Source organism: Euphorbia lathyris, chromosome 6, assembly GCF_963576675.1.
Source record: "Euphorbia lathyris chromosome 6, ddEupLath1.1, whole genome shotgun sequence".
NCBI lineage: Eukaryota > Viridiplantae > Streptophyta > Magnoliopsida > Malpighiales > Euphorbiaceae > Euphorbia > Euphorbia lathyris.
The window spans coordinates 35387937-35412550 of NC_088915.1; the positions used below are offsets into that span (position 1 = coordinate 35387937).

The 24614-nt window shown below is 34.5% G+C and overlaps 1 protein-coding gene across 4 annotated transcripts; it reads right to left on the reverse strand.

Annotated features, from left to right (window-relative positions):
* Positions 1 to 10822: 10822 nt before the first annotated feature.
* On the reverse strand, positions 10823 to 24138 carry LOC136232374 (uncharacterized). Of its 4 annotated transcripts, XR_010690476.1 has the most exons (9): positions 24033 to 24138; positions 23252 to 23508; positions 22943 to 23158; positions 19550 to 22849; positions 19221 to 19405; positions 18869 to 19130; positions 17124 to 17221; positions 12813 to 12885; positions 10833 to 11497 (listed from the first exon to the last, which is right to left on the reverse strand). XR_010690476.1 is itself a non-coding variant. In XM_066021491.1 (6 exons), the coding sequence occupies exons 2-6, from the start codon at positions 23456 to 23458 to the stop codon at positions 19064 to 19066; spliced, it is 3975 nt and encodes a 1324-aa protein (XP_065877563.1). In that variant the 5' UTR covers positions 23459 to 23508; positions 24033 to 24138; the 3' UTR covers positions 18816 to 19063. The 4 variants fall into 4 exon arrangements, 1 of the variants encoding a protein (XP_065877563.1); XR_010690475.1 differs by having other exon boundaries at positions 10823 to 12885; XR_010690477.1 differs by lacking the exon at positions 24033 to 24138 and adding an exon at positions 23586 to 23877 and having other exon boundaries at positions 10823 to 12885.
* Between the last annotated feature and the right edge of the window lie 476 nt (positions 24139 to 24614).

The following is a 24614-nucleotide window of genomic DNA, read 5'->3' on the forward strand; positions in this document are numbered from 1 at the left end:
CTAGTTGTATATAACTTAATCAGTGAAGTATGGTGATATAGTCAATTGTTTCTATCTGTGTCACTTGAATATACATATACAGCATGTTTTGTGTCAACTGAGTATTGTGATTGGCATAGTCATATGGTCAACTAAATCTCCATACTATGTATCTTGTCAATTGGCTTGGTATGCTTAGAAAAGCATTCAACATGGTGTTGTTTATGTGTATTGCTATGAAGCGTATGGTTGATGTTTTGTTTAGGGAGCTATAGAACTGACTCTGAGTATGTGTATGAATATGCTTAGTGCTAGTTGTATGTAACATGCTTAAAACTGACTCTGAGTATGTGATAAACTATGGTTGCGTATGTGTATTGCTATGAAGCTTATAGTTGATGTTCTGTCTAGGGAGCTAGAACTGACTATGAGTATGTTTATGAACATGCTTAGTGCTACTTGTATATGACTTGAGTACAGTGAAGCATAGTCATATGGTCATCTAAATCTCCATCACTATGCATCGTGTCACTTGGCTTGGTATGCTTATGGAAAAGCATTCAACATGGTGTTGTTTATGTGTGTGAACATGCTTAGTGCTACTTGTATATAACTTAGTCAGACATGAGTATATGATAAATTACTCTTGTGTATGCTATGAAGCTTTCATGTATGAAGCATAGTCACCAAGTGAAGCATAGTTATATGGTCAACTAAATCTCCATCACTATGTATCGTGTAACTTGGCTTGGTATGCTTATGGAAAAATACTTAACATGACGATGAAGTTGTATGATTCTAACAACACAAGTTTATGACTAAGCTTGTGGTGACAGTATCATACACTTCATCACCGTGCTCACTTCATCATGAACTGTACAATCCAAGTGGCAGGTACATAGTAAGGAGCTTTCAAGTATCACTTGAATATACATATGTCTACTTGAATAAGCTGTCTACTTTGTATTACAAAAAAAACGGATAGCATATAAGGAGGGCATGATGATGTGACGTATGAATAGTGTACAAGGGGGGGCGTGATGCGCGAATAGCAACAAAGGAGATTTGGATGCTAAACAAACACTGGAGCTGGATGGTGTGGAATACTGGAGGAGCATGGAGCCAACATTGAAGATCAGATTGATTACCAAGTAGATTTGTAATCAGTAATCATTATGTTCTTCAAGATTGGCTCTATGCCCATCCAGTAGTCCACACCATCCAGCTCAGTGTTTGTTTAGCATCCAAATCTCCTTATTATTCACACATCACGCCCCCCCCCCCTTATACATTATTCACACGTCACATCATCATGCCCCCCTTGCTTGCTATTCGCACATCATATATCCCCTGCATACTCTTCAGTCCATCTCCTGACAGTTGCTTCATAACATGCCCTGTTGCTGAGGTATCGCTCAGCAATTCGCTCTCGGCCAGGAAATGGCTCCTCAATGAAGGGCTCTATCAGCAATCCATAAATATGCCACAACAGCTAGAAAATGCATTTATAAATTAGACCCCAAACATATATGCAAATGCATAGATTTATAGCATCATCTTACCGTGGCAATACTATAGGAAGGGTGATCAAGTAGTTGGGGCATAGATACCGATATTAGGATGATAAATTTTGGTCCTTAACATGAGCTGCGAATAATAGTAATGTCATGAGTGTATATGCATATATATGAACTGCTTACTATGTGTTAATAAGTTCATGTTCTTACAACTAGAGGTGTATGGGAGGGGAAATCGGCAGAGAAGTCCATATAGAATATGAATACACCTCCTTCATAAGGGGTGTTTGGAGGGGCCTTCATCACAAAAGTCCATTGTTGATGGTCAGGACCTACATAACTATTGAGAAGCCACCTAGGTGCCTCATGCCGGAGTAGGAAAATCTGTGCCTCAACACGAGTATGGAGGTCCCTTATACGTCTATCCATGATCGATATAACTAGAGTAAGTATAGTGTTGGGTTGTGGACTCTTGAGAATTGGTAAAAACTTCATATTTATACTGTGGGTAAGTGAAAGGTCTACAAAGGGGAAATGGTAAATGAGAGTTATTAGGTCTCTCTATATACGGTACGTAATTAATGAGCATCAGTTGGTTTTGCAGATATCAAGACTTAGAGATTCTAGGCCTAATGATGACTTATAGATATATGCAGATCAAGTTAGATTTTGCTTCCAACACCACGCCTTTGAAAGATTGACAGATTTGGAGATGTATTAATTGCTTGTTGTTTTTACCTTTATATACATTCAGAAATTTGTCTAGTTCAAATGTAAACAAATTGTGAGCATTAGTCTGGTTCAAATGTAAACAGATTGGCAAATTTAAAATCATTGATATACATAAATTCTTGTTCATTTGATTATGTTTTAATAACCAGATTCATTCGAAGAAGAAGACAAAGTGATATTTACGTTAAAAAAATATCATCTAAATAACAATACAAAGACATTAAAATAAACGAATCTGTTATTTGAAAATAAATCCATTGACATGATTGATCAAGACCTATGTCATCTGAAACAAGCTACAACGATATAAATTATTATAAAAAATGTCACCGTGAATACCAATATGCCAATTTCCCATATATCTACTTGACATTTTTAATTATTAGTATGTCTTGTGATGACATTAAAGGTGACGTTAATAATAAAAAAAAGTTGCATCGTAACAAGATTAATATGACAGTACGAAACTAGGCTTATATCATGCATTGTATCTTCACATGACAGAACCTAACCGTCGTCTGAAGGTGCAACAGACGGCAGCGAGCCCTATGATAAATTTATATCGTGCGGGACGACAGTTTTTAACCGTCATCTTAAGGGAGTTTTGGCGTAGTGCATACAGCTAATCACAAACGGAATTTATATGTGCATAGAATAACAACGTATGAGTTTACACCGAAGGGGGAACTGTACGGGAATACGTACAACTAATCACATATGGAATTTATATATGGATAGAATAACGACGTATGAATTTAAACCAAAGGGGAAAATGTACGAGAATATGTACAACTATAATCACACGAAATTTGTATATAGACAGAATAATAGCGTATGGATTTACACTTAAGGAGAAATGTATGAAAAGATGTATGACTAATATATATGGAATATGACCTAACGACATATGAATTTGCACGGGGGATTATGCGACAAAAAAATAAATCCACTTGGTTTCAGACTTGGTACAACCCAAAGTCATCATTCTTTTTGGTTTGCACAACCAAAAAATTACTCTGAGGGTCCACAAGAAGATCAAAAAATAAGAAACTATATCAAGGATTTTGTAAAAAAAACAAAAATATCTTTTGGCGTTGAGGGAATTGCATGTATAGAGATTAAAAAATGAATCGATGTGATTCAGGTCATAATATATATGAGATTCCCAAAATTATTAATAGAAAGTAGACCTAAACGAATCGAAGAATTACAGATACATGTACAAAAAGAAAGGGAAAAGGATTGTACGAGATATATATGACTCAAAATGTGAGACAAGAAAGCGTTTATTTTACAAATGGTTTACTTTTATGAGAAAAAGATAAAGACAACACCAGCAAACGTTATTAGTACATCCTATGCACACATTGTAAAGGATGCACTTCCTTCCAATCTTATTTATCCATTGATTGGTCTATATCAACAATTATTTCCTATATAGGGATTTGTTCGTAATTAACGAGAAATGACAAATGCTTCTCTCATGCAATATAAGATACATTTTAGTATCCTAGGGGAAAAAACTAAGATTGTCTCGTGAGTTTTTAGACTGGCTAGACTTAGATTAACATCAAGGCTCCCATAGAAAAATATACTTACGTCTCCCCACTCAATGGTCAAGCAATGTGCAAGCGGTACAAGGCTATGAGTAATATACACATGCATGCTTAAAGGTTTACAATGCAGAGGGCAAGTACTTACTTGTATGCACATCGTGGCTGATGGGGGTATGTGAAGTGTGTTAATGTTATGTAATGCAGCCAACTAAACTTATTAATAATTTTTAGGGTTAATTATAAATAGATGCCAATATGGTTACAGAGATTTACAGATATGTATCTGTGGTATTTTTCATTACAAACGCAACCTTTTGGTTTTCAAAATTTTGTATTTTTTTACTTTGCCAAATTTGGCTGATAACGGCATCAAAATAAAAATTTTGAAGAATTAAAGTTGTTTATTATCATATTTACTATGGAATCATATTTTTTATTCTTCAAAATTATCATTTTTGGAGTTTTATCTCTCTAAACATTAACTTTCTCTCTCATAGAAAATAACACCTAAATAACCTCAAACCTAAAATATTGAAGAATTAAAGTTGCTTAAAATATCATTTAAGTCTTGAAATTTTTTATTTTGAGGTTGTTATCGGCCAAATTTGGCAAAGTGAAAAAAAATATAAAATTTTAAAAACCACAGGGTTGCGTTTGTAACAAAAAAATACCACAAGTACCCATCTGCAAATCTGTGCAACCACAAGACATCTACTTGTAATTATCCCTAATTTTTATGCATTATAAATTGGATATACTTTCAGTATTCGTCCAATAATTTAAACGCATACTTTCCGATTACATAATCGATTTGAGAAATATTTACGCTTTCAGTATAGTCGAAAGCATAACATAATTAATCCACCCTATCGATAATTCCCTCACGTAGCTCAGTACCTGGTATAGTGCAATCAACGTTCCGTGTAGCGATCCCAAGTAATCAATAAAGGTACGAGTTAACCATTTCTTTTAAATCGATTGATTATTTAAAAATTATGTATTTAAAGCCCCTAGCAGAATGGCCACAGTGAGCGGCAAATGCGAAATCTTCACCTCGATGGGATTCGCATCCCAAAGGGAACTTTCATATGTTTATTAGCAGTTTAGAATATTTCGACCGACATTCAGTATCAGCCATTTTCTTCCAAGTATCGTGCATGGTTCGATTTTAGAATAATGAGAGTCATCATCCGATATTTCGACTATTTACCATGAATAATCAGTATAGTAAAAGCCACAATAGGATTGACATACTCTTTAGAGAATGAGTCTGTGCACTTTCTATGTACTTAATCGTAATTCGAAATATCTTAAATATTGTTTAATCAGTTTCTCTCATGGATTCTATTTTTCACTTTCAACCCTAAATAGATAAATGAATTATTAACAATTTGAGAAGTCAATATTTTCTTTGATTCTCGAATTTATTCAAACATTCATAAGATTGTGACAGGATGAAGGACAATGAACAACATTAATGAGTAGGGATGCACGTGGTCGGTTAACCAGTCCATTAAGGTTAATTCGATAGGTTATCATTTGGTTGGATTTTTTAAAAACACTAACCATATATTAGTCCACTAAATTCAATTAACCACTAAGCAATTAACATTTTATTTTGATTTCTAACCATTTGTAAATAAAAATAAAAATAAGAAAAAAAGAATTCTAATTTTTATTGTGAGTGAGATGGCAGATCAATGGTAAGTTGAAGAGATTAACAATAGAGAGAGATGCGCGTGCATTGTGTCTGTGTGGACTATGGACTGGAGAGTGAAGGAGATGGAGAAGAAGGCAACAGAAACTGGAAAAAATGAACTAAGTAAAAATTGAATTCAAAACAAATAAATGAAAATATAATCCGTGGATGGATTATAAATTAGCAATTCATAGCCGGTTGTTCCCATGTCGTGTTGTTTTAAGGCAAAATCTGATATTTGTCATTTTTCTTTTAATTGTTGTTGATTATCATTTCATGTCGATAACTATTAATTAATCTTTTAATTAATCTTTGTTATTGTAAAAGTTTAGTTTCTCTACTTAATTAATGAAATTATACTTAATTGAATCTTTAATGAAAAATATGCCTCGAAATTTTATACATAAATTGAGATAGATTAGCAAATTTTTTTTAGGGTATTGTTAAACCCAGCCCCAAATTCCCAACCCTAGCCCCGTGAAAGGACAAAAATGCCCTTTCATGGGTTTGGGGGGGGATTTCTATTTTTTTTGCCAATTCGACACGCGGGCGTGTGGATATCACGCCTCACCGCGGGCATCTGGCTATCACGCCCGCACCACTGGTTGGGCCTGATACTCATACGCCCGACTGCGATTCCGGCGAATACAAAAAAAACCCCACAGATTTCAGTTACCCGTAAAAATCAACGAAATAAAACGGTAAATCTTACCACTTTAGCTTTTCCTTTACGGTTTCTGTCACCATCCATGATTCAGTTCACTAATTTGTCCGGATTTGAGCAAAAATCGTATAGGGTTCTTGAGAGGTTTTGGGTTTTTTCAAATTTAGTGCAAAGGGTAGTTCGGTCTATTCACGGGGCTAGAAGTATAAATTAGTGGCTGGGTTTAGTAACCCACTTTTTTTTTTATTATTATTCCAGATTTATATAGGATTGTAAAACAAAACCGACCCATTTTTTCCTAAAACGAAAAGGCTAAAGAAAAAAGGAGTTGATCTTCTAATATATAATTATATATATTTTTATATTTTTTAATATTTAATTGAAAATTCGATCAATTCCAATTAACCACGGTTTTTTAAATATTAAAATCGTAACCTAACCATTAACCATTATTTTTAAAATTAAAATCAAACAATAATTAGAAGTCGACACGGTTCAGTTAACCGGTCCATTAGGGTATTCTATTAACCGGACCAAATTTATCGGTTTTTAATACACTAAAACCAAAATCGGTCCATTAATATCAGTTAACCGTAATAATGATTAACCAATATTTTCAATTAGGTTTTTTCGTTGTCGGTTTTTAATTAGTTACCATTGATGGTTAACCAAAACGAACAGTTGACCATAATTTTTTAATAGAATCTTTATCAATAATTGCTCAATTACACATAATTTCAAATATACAAATGAATTCAATTTTAAATGCAACCTTCACATTCCTCAATTGAATGTGGAAATATGAAAAGAATAAACCCACACCCAGATAAATAAAAGTGGGGATTTTTTTAAAATATATCTAAAAATCTAATACTCCTACAATACCATTCATTATTAATTTACAATAAAACAATTAGAAAGATTAAAAAAGGAAGAACTAATTTACAGTAAATAATTCCTAAAAAAAATTACAATAAACAATTGCAAAGATCCAGCTTTGAGGATCCATCCTTGAGCTCCTTTCTTTCTCTATTTGCTTCTCAAGATTTAAAAGGAAAAGATCCATCGTAAGTCTCCTTTCTTTCTCTATTTGCTTCTCAAGACTGGAATATATCGTCTAAAAAGATTGACATTGTTATATATAAAAATCTAAAAATTATTATAATTACTAAATATTCTTAAAATATATTCCAATTCAAAGAATATTGAATTCAACATTCTTGGAATTATTGAAAATGGAAAATAATATTTTTATCAATAAAATTCTATTTTTATTATTGAAAACTTAAATGAAAGTTAATAAAATTCAAGAAAAATATAACAATTACTTAAATAGTCTCAAAATATATTCCAATGCAAAGAATATTAACCTTCTTAAAATTATTGAGAATTAAAATATAGCTTTTATTTTCTCAAAAAAAAAATATAGCTTTTATCAATAAATATAGCTTTTATCAATAAATTTTATTTTTATTAATAAAAAATTAGAAAATTCTAATAAATATCTTAGCAAAAAATATTCATTTTAATACTCATGGAACCTTTGGAAATAAAAAAGGATTTTTACTTATAATGAATGTACTTGTAATAATAAAAACTAATAAAATGCTAAAAAGTCAAGCAAAAAATAAATAAAAAATAATTATTTCTTCAACTCAAAACTAACTTAAAACTCATTTTTCTAAAAAAGTGGATTTTTTTTTTACTGAACTTTAGTAAAAAAAATGTTAGAAATGGACAAAAAAAAAAGTTTGAAAAATACCAAAAAAAAACCCAAAAAATGAGACATGCAACTCCATTTCGTATGAAGTCCAGTACGGTTTTGGACATGTATCTAAACATAAAAAATTGGCTTAATACATCATTTGCCCCCTGAACTTATCCAAAAAGTTTGATTGGCCCCCTAAACTTTCAAAGTGTCTTGACAGCCCTCTGAACTTACATAAGATGTTCAGTTAACCCCCTGAACTTGCATAAAATGTAATCAATTAATCACTCGGTCGCAAAAAAGTAAGTTAAATGCGGAAGATATATGCCATGCATTTTAGAATGTTATTACATAATTCAAAAATAGATTAAAAATGAAGTTATTGCTTGCTCAATTATACAACTTGTCTTCTCTATTCTAAGCACTGTATACTCTGATTTCAGTTGTTTTACTTTTTTTTTTAAGACTCGTGCAATATATCTTCCGTATTTAACTTACTCTTTTGCAACCGAGTGATCAATTGATTACATTTTACGCAAGTTCAGGGGGCTAACTGAATATTTTATGCAAGTTCAAGGGGCTATCGAGACATTTTGAAAGTTCAGAGAGCCAATCAAACTTTTTGGACAAGTTCAGGAGCAAATGATGCATTAAACCTAAAAAATTTGATAAAATTTTTGAAATTTGTTCAGAGGTCTTTAAATAAAGTAGGTCTGGCTCTATTTTAGTAAATAGAGTCACCACAAGCCTGTGTTAATTTAAAAAAAAAATAGAGCCATGGATATGAAATGAAGTCACGAAGGCCAAAAAAAATTCAAAAAAAATCTGAAATGCTTATTAATTATGAATTTCCGAGTTGGATCCCACTAGGGATGGCAACAGGTAGGATACCCACGGATAATGCCATTCTCAAACCCTTACCTTTTTATTTTTTAATTATCCATACCCGTCCCATTACCCTAACGGGTATACTTTTTGCATCCCATACCCTTCCCATTTAATTCGCGGGTACCCGCGGGTACCCTTATCCGTTAAGAATCAATAAATAAAAAAAATATTACAAATTTAACAAACTATAAATTTAATAAATCATCAATCTAAAAATTGAATAAATTGAACCTTAATTCGCGGGTACCCGCGGGTATCACTCAATTGTTGAAAAATAAATGGTTGGGGTTTAAATTTCATGTCTTACATCTAAAAAACAATGATATTTATTAATATAATTTTTTTTTTATGACGGGTACCGGGTACCCTAGGGGGTATTCCCATACCCGTCCCATTACCCTAACGGGTAATGATTTTGATCAGTGTTTTGAAAACCGGACCGGACCGACCGATCGAACCGGTCGAACCGCGAACCAGTCAAGTGTCCGGTCCGGTTTTAGCTATACAGGTTCAACTATATTAAACCGCATCAAACCGGAGTTGAACCGCGAACCGGTGTTGAACCAGTGAACCGGATTGACCCTGGTTTTTTGCCATTTTTTGAAAAACATTTTGAATTAAGGAAAAAATTTAAAAATTAGGTAGAGAACAACCTCTTTAATAATTGGTGTTAATTAATTTAATTTTAATCTTAATATTGTGTTAAACTATGGGTTTGATTTTAGATGTGTGAATTTTTAATTAATGTGTTAAATTAAGGATTGGTTACCGATGTGTGAATTTTTATATTATCTGTATGAATTTTTATATTATCTGTATGAATTTTTAATTTTTAATTAATATGTTAACTTAAGAATTGTTTATTATATGTATGAAATTTTTAATTTTATGTTCAATGAAACGTCATTTTATTTTTTATATATATATTTATTTATTTTTTATCCGGTTGAACCGGTTGAACCTATTGAACCTTGAACCAATTGTCTCACCGGTTCAACATCCGGTCCGGTTTTCAAAACATTGATTTTGATCCCATACCCGTCCCATACCCTTTTATACATGGTACGGGTAATCCCATTAGGGTCGGGTAGTACCGGGTACCCGCAGGTACACTACCCGTTGCCATCCCTAGATCCCACCTCGCACTTCGAGGGGGAGCACAATGTATCGAGAATTTTTAAAAAAAATCAGAAAAATTAGAGAAAATTCACAAAAATATGGTGCGAACATATGAAATAATATCTATTTACGAGCATAAAATTTTACCGAGAACCTGGATTTTAATATGTTTGATTAAACCGATCACCACATTGTAATTATATTCATCATAGAACCCAGAAGAAAATCCGTTTTCACACATTCTCTAAATCAAGGAAATAATATCATCACACTAACCACTTTGTCAAAATTGGATTACCTGTTTTCCACTTTGTCAAAATTGGTGATGTGTCAGAATGACCAAAATTGACATGTCAACCATAGGTCACCCATAAAATTGTAAAGTTTTGGGTGAAAAAACAAAAAATTTTATCAAAAGTGTAAAATGTGAAATAAAGTAAAAGTTAATACACATACTTCCAGCGGGGGAAGTTTAGTCTTTAATATAATTTAAGGTTTCATACAAAAGCAAAAACTAAAAAAAGTGTATATATCTTTGGGAATCACTAATTAAAGTTTCAATATAAATATGTTGTTTACCACTAATTAAAATTCCAACAGTGTATATATAAAATGTATATTTGTTATAAATATATTTGATGGTTTCACCTACATGAAAAGTAGTCATGTAGATAGTAAGGCTGTAATTGAGCCGAGCTTTAACCTGCTTAGGTTCGCCTCGTTAGAAAATTGACGAGCTCAAACTCAAGCTCAACATTCTGCTCGTGAATTGCTTACGAGCAGTTCGTGAGCTTGTTTACAAGTTTTACTCGCAAGTAGCTCATTAATTCAATTCATGACCTTTATTCCCGAACAATATAATTATGTTCATTAATTATATTAATTTGAATTTTTTTTTAACATAAACCTATATAGTTTTGGACCCAAAACTACGTTGTTTTACATTTCCCCCTTAGTAGAATTATTATTATTAAGATAATAATTGATCCAAACTTAAATGCATATTCATGAACATTATAATTGAGCATGCTCATAAGCTTGTTCATAAACCTATAATCAAACATGCTGGCAAACTTTTGAGCAGAACTTCATCATCTTCAAGCTCAACTTATTTATAAATCGAACAACGATCGAGCTTCTATCTTTATCGAACCAAATACTAGACCACTCATGAATAGCTCAGCTCATTTGGAACCCTAGTCAATAGCATCCTTTCTGGTTTTGCTTCTTGGTGAAACTATTTTTTGTAATATTTCTATAAAAAAATGGAGGAGAAGCTAGAAAGAAACGAATGGGGCTTAGAATTTCGCCTATCATAAATTTTTAGTAGCACTACAAAAGAGGCATAGTGGCCATATAATGGAGGGTTTTTTTTTTTTTTTTGAACTCTTAAAAGGTTCTGCTTTTGTGATTCCATGAAGAGCAATCGACCATGCATATTGTATTTATAATGATGAAATTGCAGGTAAAGCATGAAGGAAAAAGGAAACTTACAGAATTATTGGTTATACCACAAATTCACAACACACAGAAATCCAAATTCTATGGGAAAAGAGTTTCAACATTTTCCCTCTGAAAAACAGTAGATGATTGAGCAACATTCCCTATAGCCAAAACTGCAACCAAGGCAGGCCCCTGTTCCTTGCATACAGACACTTGAACCATTGTTAGCTTTAAAAACCACGTCAACTCGGCCTAAGGAAATTTAACTAAAGTCATTTGAATGTTTGTGAATATTTTTGGTAACATCTTTTAATTCCAAAAGCTGCTATTCATTTATGTCCCTATTGTTTATATGTGCATTCTCCTTTAGAAGCTTCATTTTCACTCAACACATCTTAGCCATCAAGGTGGTTCTCAAGTTCAACTGAATTATAATTTCTGATACATGTAAGAGGTAAAACCTCATAGGTAAGAACACCACAAAAGTGAACAATGAATATGGTTTCACATAGTACCACTAACTCTGAACAAATGCATATATTTTCCTTCAATCCTTTCTGTCTTATTCCCATGTCTTATTTCTCAATGTCAAAAACCATCTAGTTTATCAAAACTAAACCCAACCCCAATTATCACCCATACTTTATGTTTTTGTGCAATGTTCCTTTTATTTTCAACCACTAATATCTCAACCTAAAAGAAAGAGGAGCCTATGCCCCCAGAGACCATAGCACTTCTCAAAAACATATATCCTCGTACATCCATAATTAGTGAAATTTTTGCGTAGCAAAACTATTATCTACATTGTAACTTGTGGATAGTTATTAAAAAGGCGCAAGGGGGTCCAGGAGCCTAGGCACAAGGCTCAAGCGCGCACAAGACGCACTAAAGAATAATAATACATAAAATCGCAAGTAACACATAACATTTCTAAAATGCAACACATAGTCAAATACTAAATCATATCCAATTATCCATGATCTTAATGATAAATTAACTTCTAACTCTTACATAATCATAATTCATAATTAAAAAAAAATCAAATCTAAAGAATAAAGTTCAACCAAATCCTAACTTAATTAACTAATAGTATAATAACTACTTTTCATCAAGACTAAAATCTCCATTTGCAATTGTCTAAACTCTTCAAAATGGAACAACATTTTCTTGGGTTGTTCTGAGTCTAGGCGCACCTCAAGCAAGGCGCTAGGCGCACTCAAGCGCTAGCCTCTTAAAAAGAGCTCGCCTTTTGGCTTTTGAGGCCACATGCCTGAAGCCTAGCACCTTTTGAGCCTCAGGCCTTTGATCAATATGAAATTGTTCATGCAAGTATTTCAGCAAAATAAAGAAATAGGATATCATATACACCTTTACCAAATCTACATAACAGCCAATATGTAGAAAAGCAGCAAGGAACAACCAACCCTAAGGGCATATACGAAGAAAAGTCACCAGAAAGAAGAGTTCTCAAGTCAATGGATGGTGCTCAAGAATAAAAACAACAAACCTGGAAAAAACAGAACCAACAACCAGTTTGAAGTCCAGAGTTTGCATCCAACGTAGGTAAAAGCTTCCATTAGCTTCAAGTAAAGCCCCAGTTTTTGCAATATGAAGATGAGAAAGAAATTTTGAAGCATAAGAAATTCTTACAGAAATCACAAGGCAAAAATTCAAAAATTGATATAAAAAACAATCAATATTATTACTTTAATTAATTTGTTTTCCTTAAATATTCAACTAAATATTCAACCATTTTGCTCGTTAGTATATTTGCAGCAATATTACGCCTATTTCACAATTGGGCAGCCAAGGCATTCCTGATTCGAATAGGTGCAGTATAAGGCAGCTTTTGTTTGTATTTCACCTTGCTACTTGCCATGTGCAAACAATAGCACTTGAGATAATATATTTCTTATTTTCTTGCATTTTTCCGAGAAGGAATAATGATCTCTCTCCATGTTTCTCAAGGTTCAACAATACTTTCCATTAAATATCAATATTTTTTGCACCCACAATACCAAAGCTAAGTTAGATTACAAGAATACGACTCTTAAAACACTCTCATCGCCATATTTTCTCAATCCAAAAACTAAGCAACCTTGCTTGATTTCACAATTTTAAATGTAGCATGTCAAAGTGTAATATTATTTCATTAACTAAAAACTTATGATTTCCCTGTGTCTTTGGCACATAAATTACGAGTATGGTACTTGCATTTTTATGAGATTTTTGTTTTCCAGGAGTACTCTTACAATCAGAATAGTAAAAACTTACAAGCATAAAAATAATAACCAAAGAAGTAAAACAAAGGCACACAAAAAAAATAGTGAAAAAACATACATACCATACATATAAGTGCAAATAAACTATGTACGGTATTAATCTCTGTAATACTTCCAACCATTTGAATACTTCATTTAAAAACTAGTCCTAAACTTGAAATAATTTTACCGTGCATTACTTTTACTTACATAAAACATCGTTGCTACAAACATAATCTTAGGAACAATGACAGTTTACAGTTGAAATTTATTAACAAAATTATTAATTTAAATATATCCTTATTTTTACTCAATCCTCCTATGTAAATTCTATTTTTCTATGTTAGTATTGTCTAAATACTAACATATAGAATTAAAATAACAATTAACAAAGTAAAAACTATCTGTAACCTCAGACTTCTAAACTTGCAATTCCAATATATCATTTTTAGATTTAGATGCAACACATTTCATGTTTATAGATGCAAAAACTAGAAAAGATTATGAGAGGTACCACATCAAACATAAAGAAACTTTAGGGCAGATTTTGTAAAGAAAATTATATTCAATGAAATAATATAAAAACTTTCTAAGCTTACTTTGTTTCTACTGTGCTTTCGTGATACTTTGTATTTATAGCTTCAAATTAACACACATCCAATGATGTTAACACATAAAGTTAAGAACATCTAATTAACATACATTATATTTCTTCTACTTCACTTAAACAACAACCAAGCCTTCTTCCTTCTTCTCCATCCATTCATGTTAATTGTAAGATCCTCTTAAAGATCTACTAACAGCAGATCATTCTAAATAATCTGTATCTTAATTAATATCGGTAATACTCTACCCTTCTTAACTACATCGAATTTTATCCTCACATTTATGCAGAGAGCATCAATAGGCCAGTGTTGAACATATCCAAATTATCTTGAACATCCTTCCCTATCTTCAATGGTGCCACACCTAACTTTTATCAAATACATCGGTTCCTCACTTATCCATTATAATTATAATAATTAACTTAATAAACAGTAATCTATCAAAATAATTGCAGTTAACAATATAGAAACTAATCCATATGCAATTTCACACTTTTCAACTTGCATTTCCAACCTAACATTAAAATAACTTGTTTCGCAATTATTGACGAGTATTTGATATTTACTTGTTTCAAATCAAATACTATACAACTTTATTAGAGTTCGGTTATTCAAATAATTCATTTGTGTGGTTAGAAATATAACTGATTAATTTCACATATATAACTGTTAAATTAAATAAATAATCATATTAATCCTCCTATAATCAAAGGACTTGTCCAAATCTCATAAAATATTAAACTATACAACAACAACAACAACAACAAAGCCTTAGTCCCGAAATGATTCGGGTCGGCTAACATGAACCATCATATAAAACCGTGAAATCAAGTCGTGTCAGCGACACAAATTCGCTCCCTCCACTCCGTCCTATCCACTACCATATTTTCCTCAATTCCGAGTAAACTCATATCACTCTCGAATATAAAAAAAAATATATTGTCAAAAATTACACATGCACAATATGATATACATATCATACATAGATTATGAATTTGAAGATTATTGCAATCCGCGTGCAATGTTCTGAATATAAACTAGTATTTTTGTATTAAAAAAGGGTTAGCTGAACTTGTGCCAAAAAATGTATAACATTAATAAAACACAAGAAAAAAAAATGCAATTAGTTCAAAACATAACAATTTAAAGTTTGAATTCTTATATAATTGTTCAAAATTAAAACAAATATAAACCTTTTGAGAACAAAGTTATAATGAAACAACTATTGTTCAAGACTCAACATATTGGTATGCGCATAATACCTGAATTTCATTGAATGAGCAAAAACTATCACATCTCTTGTGATTAATTTATTAATTCCGGGAGATGCAAAATTTTGGTTAGATGTTATTCATTGTCCCTTGGAGCTATATTTGGGCCTCTAAACTTGGTTTTTTCACCTAAAATACTTTGAACTTATATAAATTAATTTCTTAATTTTTTATTTTTCTTTTAATAGGTCACGGGTTCGAGTCTTAGGAGCGGCCTCTTGCCAATTAAATTGGCAAGGGAAGGCTTGCCCCCAATACACCCTTGTGGTGGGACCCCTCCCCGGACCCTCGCTCAGCGGGGACGCGTAATGCGACCGGGCCGCCCTTATTGTTCTTACTTCTTTGACATGTTCTCAAATACTACCAACCATTCCAGAATAAATTAAAATATTGCATGTTCATCTTGACATGATATATACAAGTCAATGACAATAAAAAGCTCAACTAAAACTATGCCAGTCTTTGGTGATATTGTGGCAATTTTCACAAAATGTACTTTTGTTTTTCATTTATATAAATCAGTATTTTTAAGCAACAAACCAAAGTAAGGGATAAAACAAAGCTCAATTATTAATATACGAACAGAAAAGGCAAAATCAAAAAGCCTAATGGATAAAACAGAAAAAGCACTAGGAAAGCCCAACAAAAAGAGTTCAGCATAACTTGCTATTTCAAATGATGCCCCGTTAGCAAGGCACTGGCCTTTTGAGCTTAAGCTTGCACCTCGTCAGGAGCACAAGGCATATGAGTTTTCAGTTTTGGTTATATTTGTTTTTAAATAGTTAAATTGGACATTTTTACTACAAAGTTGTATTACAAGTAAACTAAATTTTTTTATTCTAGCTGAGGATAAATTCTACATGTTCATCATCTAAATTTTTTGAACACTGCTTCTCTCCTACAGGATTAATGTTACCCCTTAATAACATAAATCTCATCCACCATATTTTCCTTTGGATCACTTTTCTAAATCATAAAACAGCCCATATTGTTGTTACAATATATAACAACATATCTTTGCTAATAACATTCTTTTCAAACTCCTCTACTAGTGTTAGTCTCTCTTCATCGAGGGTTTAAATTGAAATTATCTTTATTATTCAACTATAATTTACTTTTAAGTTACTTCCATATTATGTTTTATGTATTGTAGCATGCTTTGCGTAGTTTGTATCATTTGCACACAAAAATTGCAACTTATCCAATCTTGTCTTAATGGATTAGCAATTTTTATATTTTCATAAACATATTATTGCTAACCTTACCATCAGGAAATTTCTATAATTAACCCTAACTTCAATTGGGAAAAACAGTAAAACTTCGCAAGTGTAATCTAAATGATAAAAATTGTCTAAATAAGTTTGATATCTTATTAGGAAGTAAGCAGCAAAAGATGCATCTTGTGTCAGGTATAATGTGAAAGCAGTAACCAAGTTCCACATCATAGCAAAAAGGAAATTATTCTAAAAGAAGAGTCTTGAGTTTTTAACCCCTATTAACTTTCTTTAGGTTTCTAAGACCATCTAAATATAGTTTCTACTGTCAAGAACTTCATCACAAAGGATAGCAACCTATTTGACAAACCTCCAACTGCTGAGAAAGATAAATTCATGAACATCATTTCTAAGAAGCATAAATGCACTACTTATATATATATATCTGTACATTGAACAAATCTTACCACATCCAAAATAGATGAATGAGTAAGCCTTTCTGCTGAACTTTCACTCTTTATGTCGTCTGCTTCAGCCGTATAAAGACAGGTCGAATTGAAAAAATCTAATATTAAAAAAATTCACCAAAAATGAAAAAAAAAAAAAAAAAAAAATCAACACTAACATATTAAGTGAATTGCAATAGTATTATAAAATGCCTCATATTAAAGAAAACTAGTTAGAAGTTTAGGATTAGAAACAATGCTACTGAAAAGCAGCACTTTCACTGAATATAACATGAAATTAGACAATAAATTTTCAAGACCCAATCCTCGATTAGATGAATGAATTTAGAAGTTTAAAAGCTGATACTATACAATTTGCAGTCCATAATCCTCAATGAAATAATTGATTTTAGATGTTCAAAAGTTGATAGCTTAATACGTGATTTGTGGAGGTCAGTGCTAACTAATAGCTAGTACTCTTTGGTAGCCCTATAAAAGCACTCACTCTGGAAATCTAAGGTTAAATCTCAACACGCTACCTAGTACCTACATTATCTAAGTTCCAAAACTATGAAGCAGATACAGAAACACGGATTCCTTTTATAGCAATAGCAAAATAAGAACCACCAGATAGTACATAATCCAAAATAAATGGACTTCCACGCAAACTGACTTCTCCAATTATATAGTCAGCTTTTTAGTCAATCAGTGAGTCAAATACCTTACACAGCACAACTATCAAGCATAATCTTTTCAGGCATCTGGCCATCAAATCTAAAATTTGGGTCAGCTTTCTAATTCCTAAGAAGTGGAGAACCTACATCATTGAATCCTTGGAAGTTTGAAGAACTATAGGGAAATCTCAACCTAAATTGCATCAGAGATTAATTCTAAATGTGGTGGCAATTATTGACAAATATTTAGAGAACAGGCATCATTGTGCTCATCATATTGAAAAATATCTTTCGTTTTATTCCTTAAAAATAAATGGTCAAGCAAAACCTCTAAGGATATAGCAATTGAAGGAAACAAATTCCTCCAACATTAACCTCACTCTGGATTGTAATAGTCAATTCAAGCATAAGTTGAATGACAATTAGAACATGGAGCTTCATTTTCATAATCAGTCACTTCACAATGAATCTCCCTAGGTAATAATCTACTATAGTTTTATCGTCTTCAACTACTGGTTGGCTAAGAAAAGAGTAGCAATTCAACAGTTTGCAATGTCTTAAGGCGTTTTGGTTGTTCAAAGCCATCATCAAATATCCCCAGTGTTCATATAAAAACAATGCTATCATTAAACAAGTGAAACAGTATTTCACATACTAATGCAATTAATTGAAGAGTTTTCAGCATCACATGTCAGAGTTCTATCAGAAATTAACAGAATCATAACAACTATTCAAATCCTAGACTGCCACTACAACAAGATTCTCATCTTCAAACAGTGAGATTCCAAATGCTGTGAATGTGCTATGTCTTGTCAATTGTAGGCAGGATAAGTAAATAAAAGAAGCAAGATTTTGAGACCACAAAGTTAAATTTCATTAAAGCGCCTCGATCCGTGTAAATGTTTAAACATCTCATAGGGTAGGGCCATCGCGTAAAATATCAATATTGATATAAAAAATGCTATCTCTAAAACAAATGGAACCACCACATGCACAAACTGATAAGATTAAAGAGCTTTTAAGTAAATAGAATTAATACTAAAAAAAACTATTCCATTATAGACTTCAAAATCAAAAACCAACAAACTTAACTGCCACCGAACTTCATGTCAGAAAACCATCTCCTTTAACAAGGTAGCAACCTGAAATGGCAAAACTAGCAAACCACCAAAATGCATGGAAGATTGAATCAACTACATCACCGACTTCAAATATTACCAAAGCAACAAACTCAATCCTTTCTCAGCAATGAGAAAAAGAGATCCACATGCAAGTTGCCATCACAACTTAATTCTTATTCCGACTGCCCTCAAAACTGGAATTCCTTGACTTGCTCACATCATCAAGTGAAGCTCTAAAACAAAGCAAACAAATGCAGTAACATAAGATTCTTCCAAAACCAAAGTTCAGAAAACTTGCATAACAAGAATCCATTATGGCTTACATTTTCTGCTTTTTTGCATTCTGTTTGATTGTCAAAACCATATCCACAGCCTTCTTTTGATGTTCCCTGGTTTGTGAATGCAGGTCTAAGCCCTCAACTGTTTCACAGTCCAATTTACAAATTCGACACCATCCCATGCTAGATTGTTTCCTTCTCCTCAAATTATCAAAAGATTCAAAATCTCCCTGTAAGTGAAATGAGTTGCCCTTAGGACAGAATAAAACTTGGTACATATACTAAGAACGTTCACATCAGCTATGAAGACAAAAATTTAAGAAAATGTACAATCAATATTATTTCTAGGCACATATTAAATTAGGATACTTAACTGGATAATTCCCACTATCACCAGGAAATCCCTTGAGGGAAAAGTTGCTCCTATATCCTGGTTCTCCAAGTTGTGGATGAAAGAAATTCCCAGGCCCAGGTAATTCTCCCATTCGAGCAGGACCGTGGGACCCATCAAAACCAATTGGCTCTCCCAGATGATGTTCACCCCTGCGCAAATGGCTGGGAAATCCTTCTTGAACTGGGCCCTCAAACTCACCCCTGTGCAAATGGCTGGGCAAAACTGGGAACCTATTGCCATGAAATAAATCACCATATCGATGTGATTCCCTGCCATCAAACTCATCGAGACCCGGAAGAGCACCAAATCTATGAGAGGATACACCAGGATAATCTCGATGTGGACTCCTAGGGGCCATATCAAATCTAGAAACTGGTCCAAAAAAATCATGATTCCGGGTAGGATCTGGCTGCCCACCAGCAGTTTTTTCATTAAAACCAATTGGTCTTTCACCTATTTCATTAGGGTGCATTACACCATCATGATGATAAGGAGGAAAGAATCTTGAAGGTGCAGGGCCACCTAGTGCTTCCAGTTTCATCCCAGAACCATAATTCCGACCATGCTGCCCCTTGTCAAGAGGTCTCGAGGAAAGAAAGCGGCCCCCAAATTTTCTACCAGAATCATTGTCCAAATCAGAAGTCCTGGGGAAATGCTTGAGATCTTCTTCAAACTCTCCTCTCTCAAAAATCCGCCGGGCTGGGTCCTGAGGGAAGGGATTCATATGCTCCTCCGGCAAAGGCCTCCACCTATCGTCGCGTAACCCATGTCCCAGAGAGGAGTCCACCCCTGGGGCCCCATTCATTCTCACTGCACTTGAATGCTTTCCAGGTTGCTGCCCAAGTGGATCCAGTCTCCTGTCATCTGCATAAATGGGTCTATGATTTGGGAACATGTCAGATTCATAATGACCTTGTCCCCTCCCAAAGTTTGAAGTAGGACCTGGACCACCAATCCCAGGTGAAGCTTCGGGACCATGAGGCTGCTTGTGTGAAGGTTGCTGGAGATGCTCAGGCAGTGAATTCATAGGTTGTCCCAAATGAGGTATATTCCCAGGCCCAAAAGGCCTAATTTGAGCTGAAGAATGCCCTGGAAATTGCATATGATGTGAGGATCCAGGAGGTGCTTGTAATGATGAGGACCCAACAGGCCTTTGAAGGGCAGTCAGCCCGTGAGGAATTGAAGGAGGCTGTTGTTTTCTTTGGTCAGCAATGGGAACCAAGCTCTCATGCACTTGACCATATGAAGAAAACCCCCCAGTAGGTTGAGGAGTCAGATCTCTGTCCTTTTGCAATTTCATACTTTGGTCTTCAATACGGTCGCCTTCCTGCAATGGATGAGTCTTTGACAGATGCGCACCATGAGATTCTTTGTCTTCTGAAACAGAAAGTCCCACTTGTTTATTGTCAGCAACTGAAACATCTTTCTGGTCACTGTTTCCATCGGCAGGCTCATCCTTCACTTTCTTAAGTAAATGTACTCCGTTTTCCGCAGCAGGTGATTTTGAAGCATCCTTGGCTTCATTTATGGGTTTATTTTCATCATTCAAGGGCTTAATATCACTTTCCATTTTTACTTTTTTTACCTCATTTGCATCAGCATCAAGACCAGGGGGAACATCCAAATCTTTTGGATTCCTTTTATTATTGTTCAAAGAGGATGACTCGGCTTCTAAACCTCTCTCAAGATTGTGATTGCCTTGTCTCTCAGGCAATGATCTTGAAGTCACCCCGAAATGTTGTTCTGAAGACAATAGCATTGGGTTGTTAGTCATGAGAGTATTGCCAGATTGCTGGCCTGTACCAACCTGCATTGGCTTTCCCTGCACACCAACAGATGAGTAAGGATGTGGCTGTGCTAGCACTCCGTTAGGAGACGTCATAGGCCTTCCTCCAAGATTTTGGGTTTGATGTGGTTGCATACCATGAGGTAATGCAACATTTTGATGTGGATGTTGGTATGCATGAGAAAGCTGCTGCCCTTGGGGGCGTAACTGAGACTGCACATGCAGATTTTGATGTCCATAGGCACCTTGCTGATGCACATGACTCTGAACTGAACCCAGTGCTTGTCCTGAAAAAGGCTGCAGTTGCTGCTGCGCATACTGAAGATGACTAGGTGGCTGCACTGATTGCATAACAGAGCGTTGAGGGACATGAACTCCAGGTTGATTAACATGAGAATGCGCTGGCTGCTGCTGTGAAGGAGGAGCATCAGGGACTTGACCAGGTGAAGGATACATACCTGATTGCTGAGGGTTTTGAACTGGAACATGAGATTGTGGTGGACGTAATGGAGGAGCTTGTTGAAGGAACTGATTTTGCACCTGCACAGAATGTTGTGACTGTGGTTGAATTCCACCTTGAGGGTACATATGTGGGCCACCTGGCTGCATTTGCTGCTGAGACTGAAATTGTGGATAAGAATGATGGCCTGTCACTGCATGGGTTGAAGAATGCTGTGACTGCGGCTGAGGCTGAAGATGAGGATGCACAAGCTGGTTTGATTGAGAAGAAAAGGACTGCTGAGGAGGTTGTACAGGTTGTTGAGCGTATGTTTGTGGCAAACCTTGTGAAAGAGGTTGAGCAACAGTATTCTGGGTATGCACTTGGGATTGATGCTGCATCTGTGACTGAGGCTGCTGATATGGAGGCATGTGTACTTGCACGGGAGGCTGGACAGGGTGGGTTAGTGGCTGTGTTGGTGCCTGCAGATGTTGTTGCCCAAGGGGTGCAAGGTGCGTCTGTGATTGGATTTGAGATTGTGGCTGAGTCGTGGAGTGAGTTTGTTGCTGTGAATTGACTTGTGACTGGCTTTGAGGTTGAGTACCAGGTTGCTGCATATGAAGATGTGATTGCGGTTGGGTTTGCAGCGGAGCCTGAGATTGAACTTGAGGTTGTGGCTGAGCTGCCGCAGGCTGCATGTAAGCCTGACTTTGCGGGTGTTGTGAAGCTGAAGGCTGTTGATAAGGATTGTATTGCTGATACTGCTGCTGGTATGGGTCATATCCAGGATACTGCTGATAGTACTGTTGATACTGTTGATACCACTGTTCTGCAGTGGGCACAGCAGCTTGTACTGAAGACTGGGACTGCGTAGTCGGGTTTGCTTGTTGATTTTGATCATGTCCATGCACTGATGATGCCATGATTTGAGAAGGCTGAGCCTGAGTAACAGAGGTTCCAACATGAGTGGCAGCCTGGGTGTTTTCACCAGCAGCTGTTGTCCCTGTAGCAGCAGCTTCCTGGGTACCCTCACCATGAGCTTGGGTCTGCACAACCTATAATTCAAATAAAAAGCAACCTAGTGATGACGCAAACACCAACAAACCCAGTTGGGAAAATAGTAAGTAAAAAATCCCTATTAGACTCACAGGACAATTCTGTGCATGCTCCTGCACTTGTCGGTGCACAATCTGAACTCCGCACCTGTTACATACGACAGCAGAATTTCCAAAGGAACATCCAGAACAATGAGAAGTACACTCAGATAAAGGTCCCTCCCACGTGCATCCACTCCTATGATATAGACAATGGACCGTTATCAAGCCGATGGTTTCAGCCAGTGCCTTGTTTGATTCAATAAGTGGCTGCAATAAGCAATTGGAAGAAGATGTGCATCAGCAAGTAAACAAGGATAATATCTGTACATTCAAACACCATATTGTGAAGGAGACAAGAACCTTAGCATCTGCTTCTGTCACCAGGTACCCATCATAGGGACAGGCACGAGTAGTGCTGACAACATATGTTAAACAAGGCTTACAGTATAGGTGAGTACACTGCGACTGCAATGCTTCATTGGGATAGACTAGTAGACGGCAAACAGGACAAAAATATTCCCCAGCCAGAGATTGAATATTCAAAATGCACTCGTTATCAAAACCCATTATTCAGTACGAATTTGGCTTCAAGTCAAGTGAGCATCAATATCATCAGCCTAGAATACAAGTGACATAAATTAGAAAATGTCCCACATAATAATATCATCAGCCAACTATTATGAATAAATCACACCTCAAGAAGCAAGAAGCAAAATGCAAAACTGAAAACTCGCATCAACTACGGACAAAAAGCATGCAGAAGCCTATAAATCAATAAATAAATATCCCAATTGAACGCCTTGATCACTAAAAAACCCTCAAGTTAAAATTCCTGATTCATCTGAACCCTTAAGAAAATTTACACAAACAGATAAACTGACGAATATAGCAAAGAAAAGAAATCATATCCATGAAACAATAAACTATTTCCTTAAAAGGAAAAAATGGGCGCTTTAGGGTTTAAATCCCAAAAGTTGAGAGAGGATTGCACTATTTCCGTTACCGCGTTTCTAGGGCGTGCATAAGACAATGAGCAGAATGGTTTTAAAAATTAAAAAAAAAAAAAAAACAATAGATGAGATGAGATGAGATGCCGAAGCAACAATCAAAAGAGAATCTTGGAGAAAAGAAGAGAAAGCACCTGAGATATAAATGAACATTGAGCGAGAGCGCTGTGAAGCAAAAAATTCAGCATGTAACAAGACAATGTAAAATGCCTAAATAGGGCGCTTCTAGTTTTATAATAGTCTTAATACATAAACTACCCTTAAACTTGATACAATTGGTCTATTGGCACCCTAACCTTCAAAACCTCAACTTGAAATTTTTTAATACTTTTCTACCATTTATTTATAGAAAGATAAGCTCCCAAAATAAATTTATGGTTTTTAGAGATGTATCAATTTAGGCTTCACGCATAAAATAACACTAATATAGATTTAATGTTTAAAAAAAATATCAATTTAGGTCGCGATAACGGAACGTGACATGTAATTTATATCATTACGTTAAACTCTGATTTAACGGAGTAATATGAATAACGTGTCACGTTCCATTATCGAAGCATAAATTAGTACTCTACTTTTATCAAAATGCATAAAAATAAAAAAATATAATCCATATCAGTTAGATAAACTCAAACTAAAAAAATGAGTGCATTTCAACAGGTTCCGAATTAGAAAATTTAATCTAACTTCAATTAAAGCTAACAATTGAGTTCATA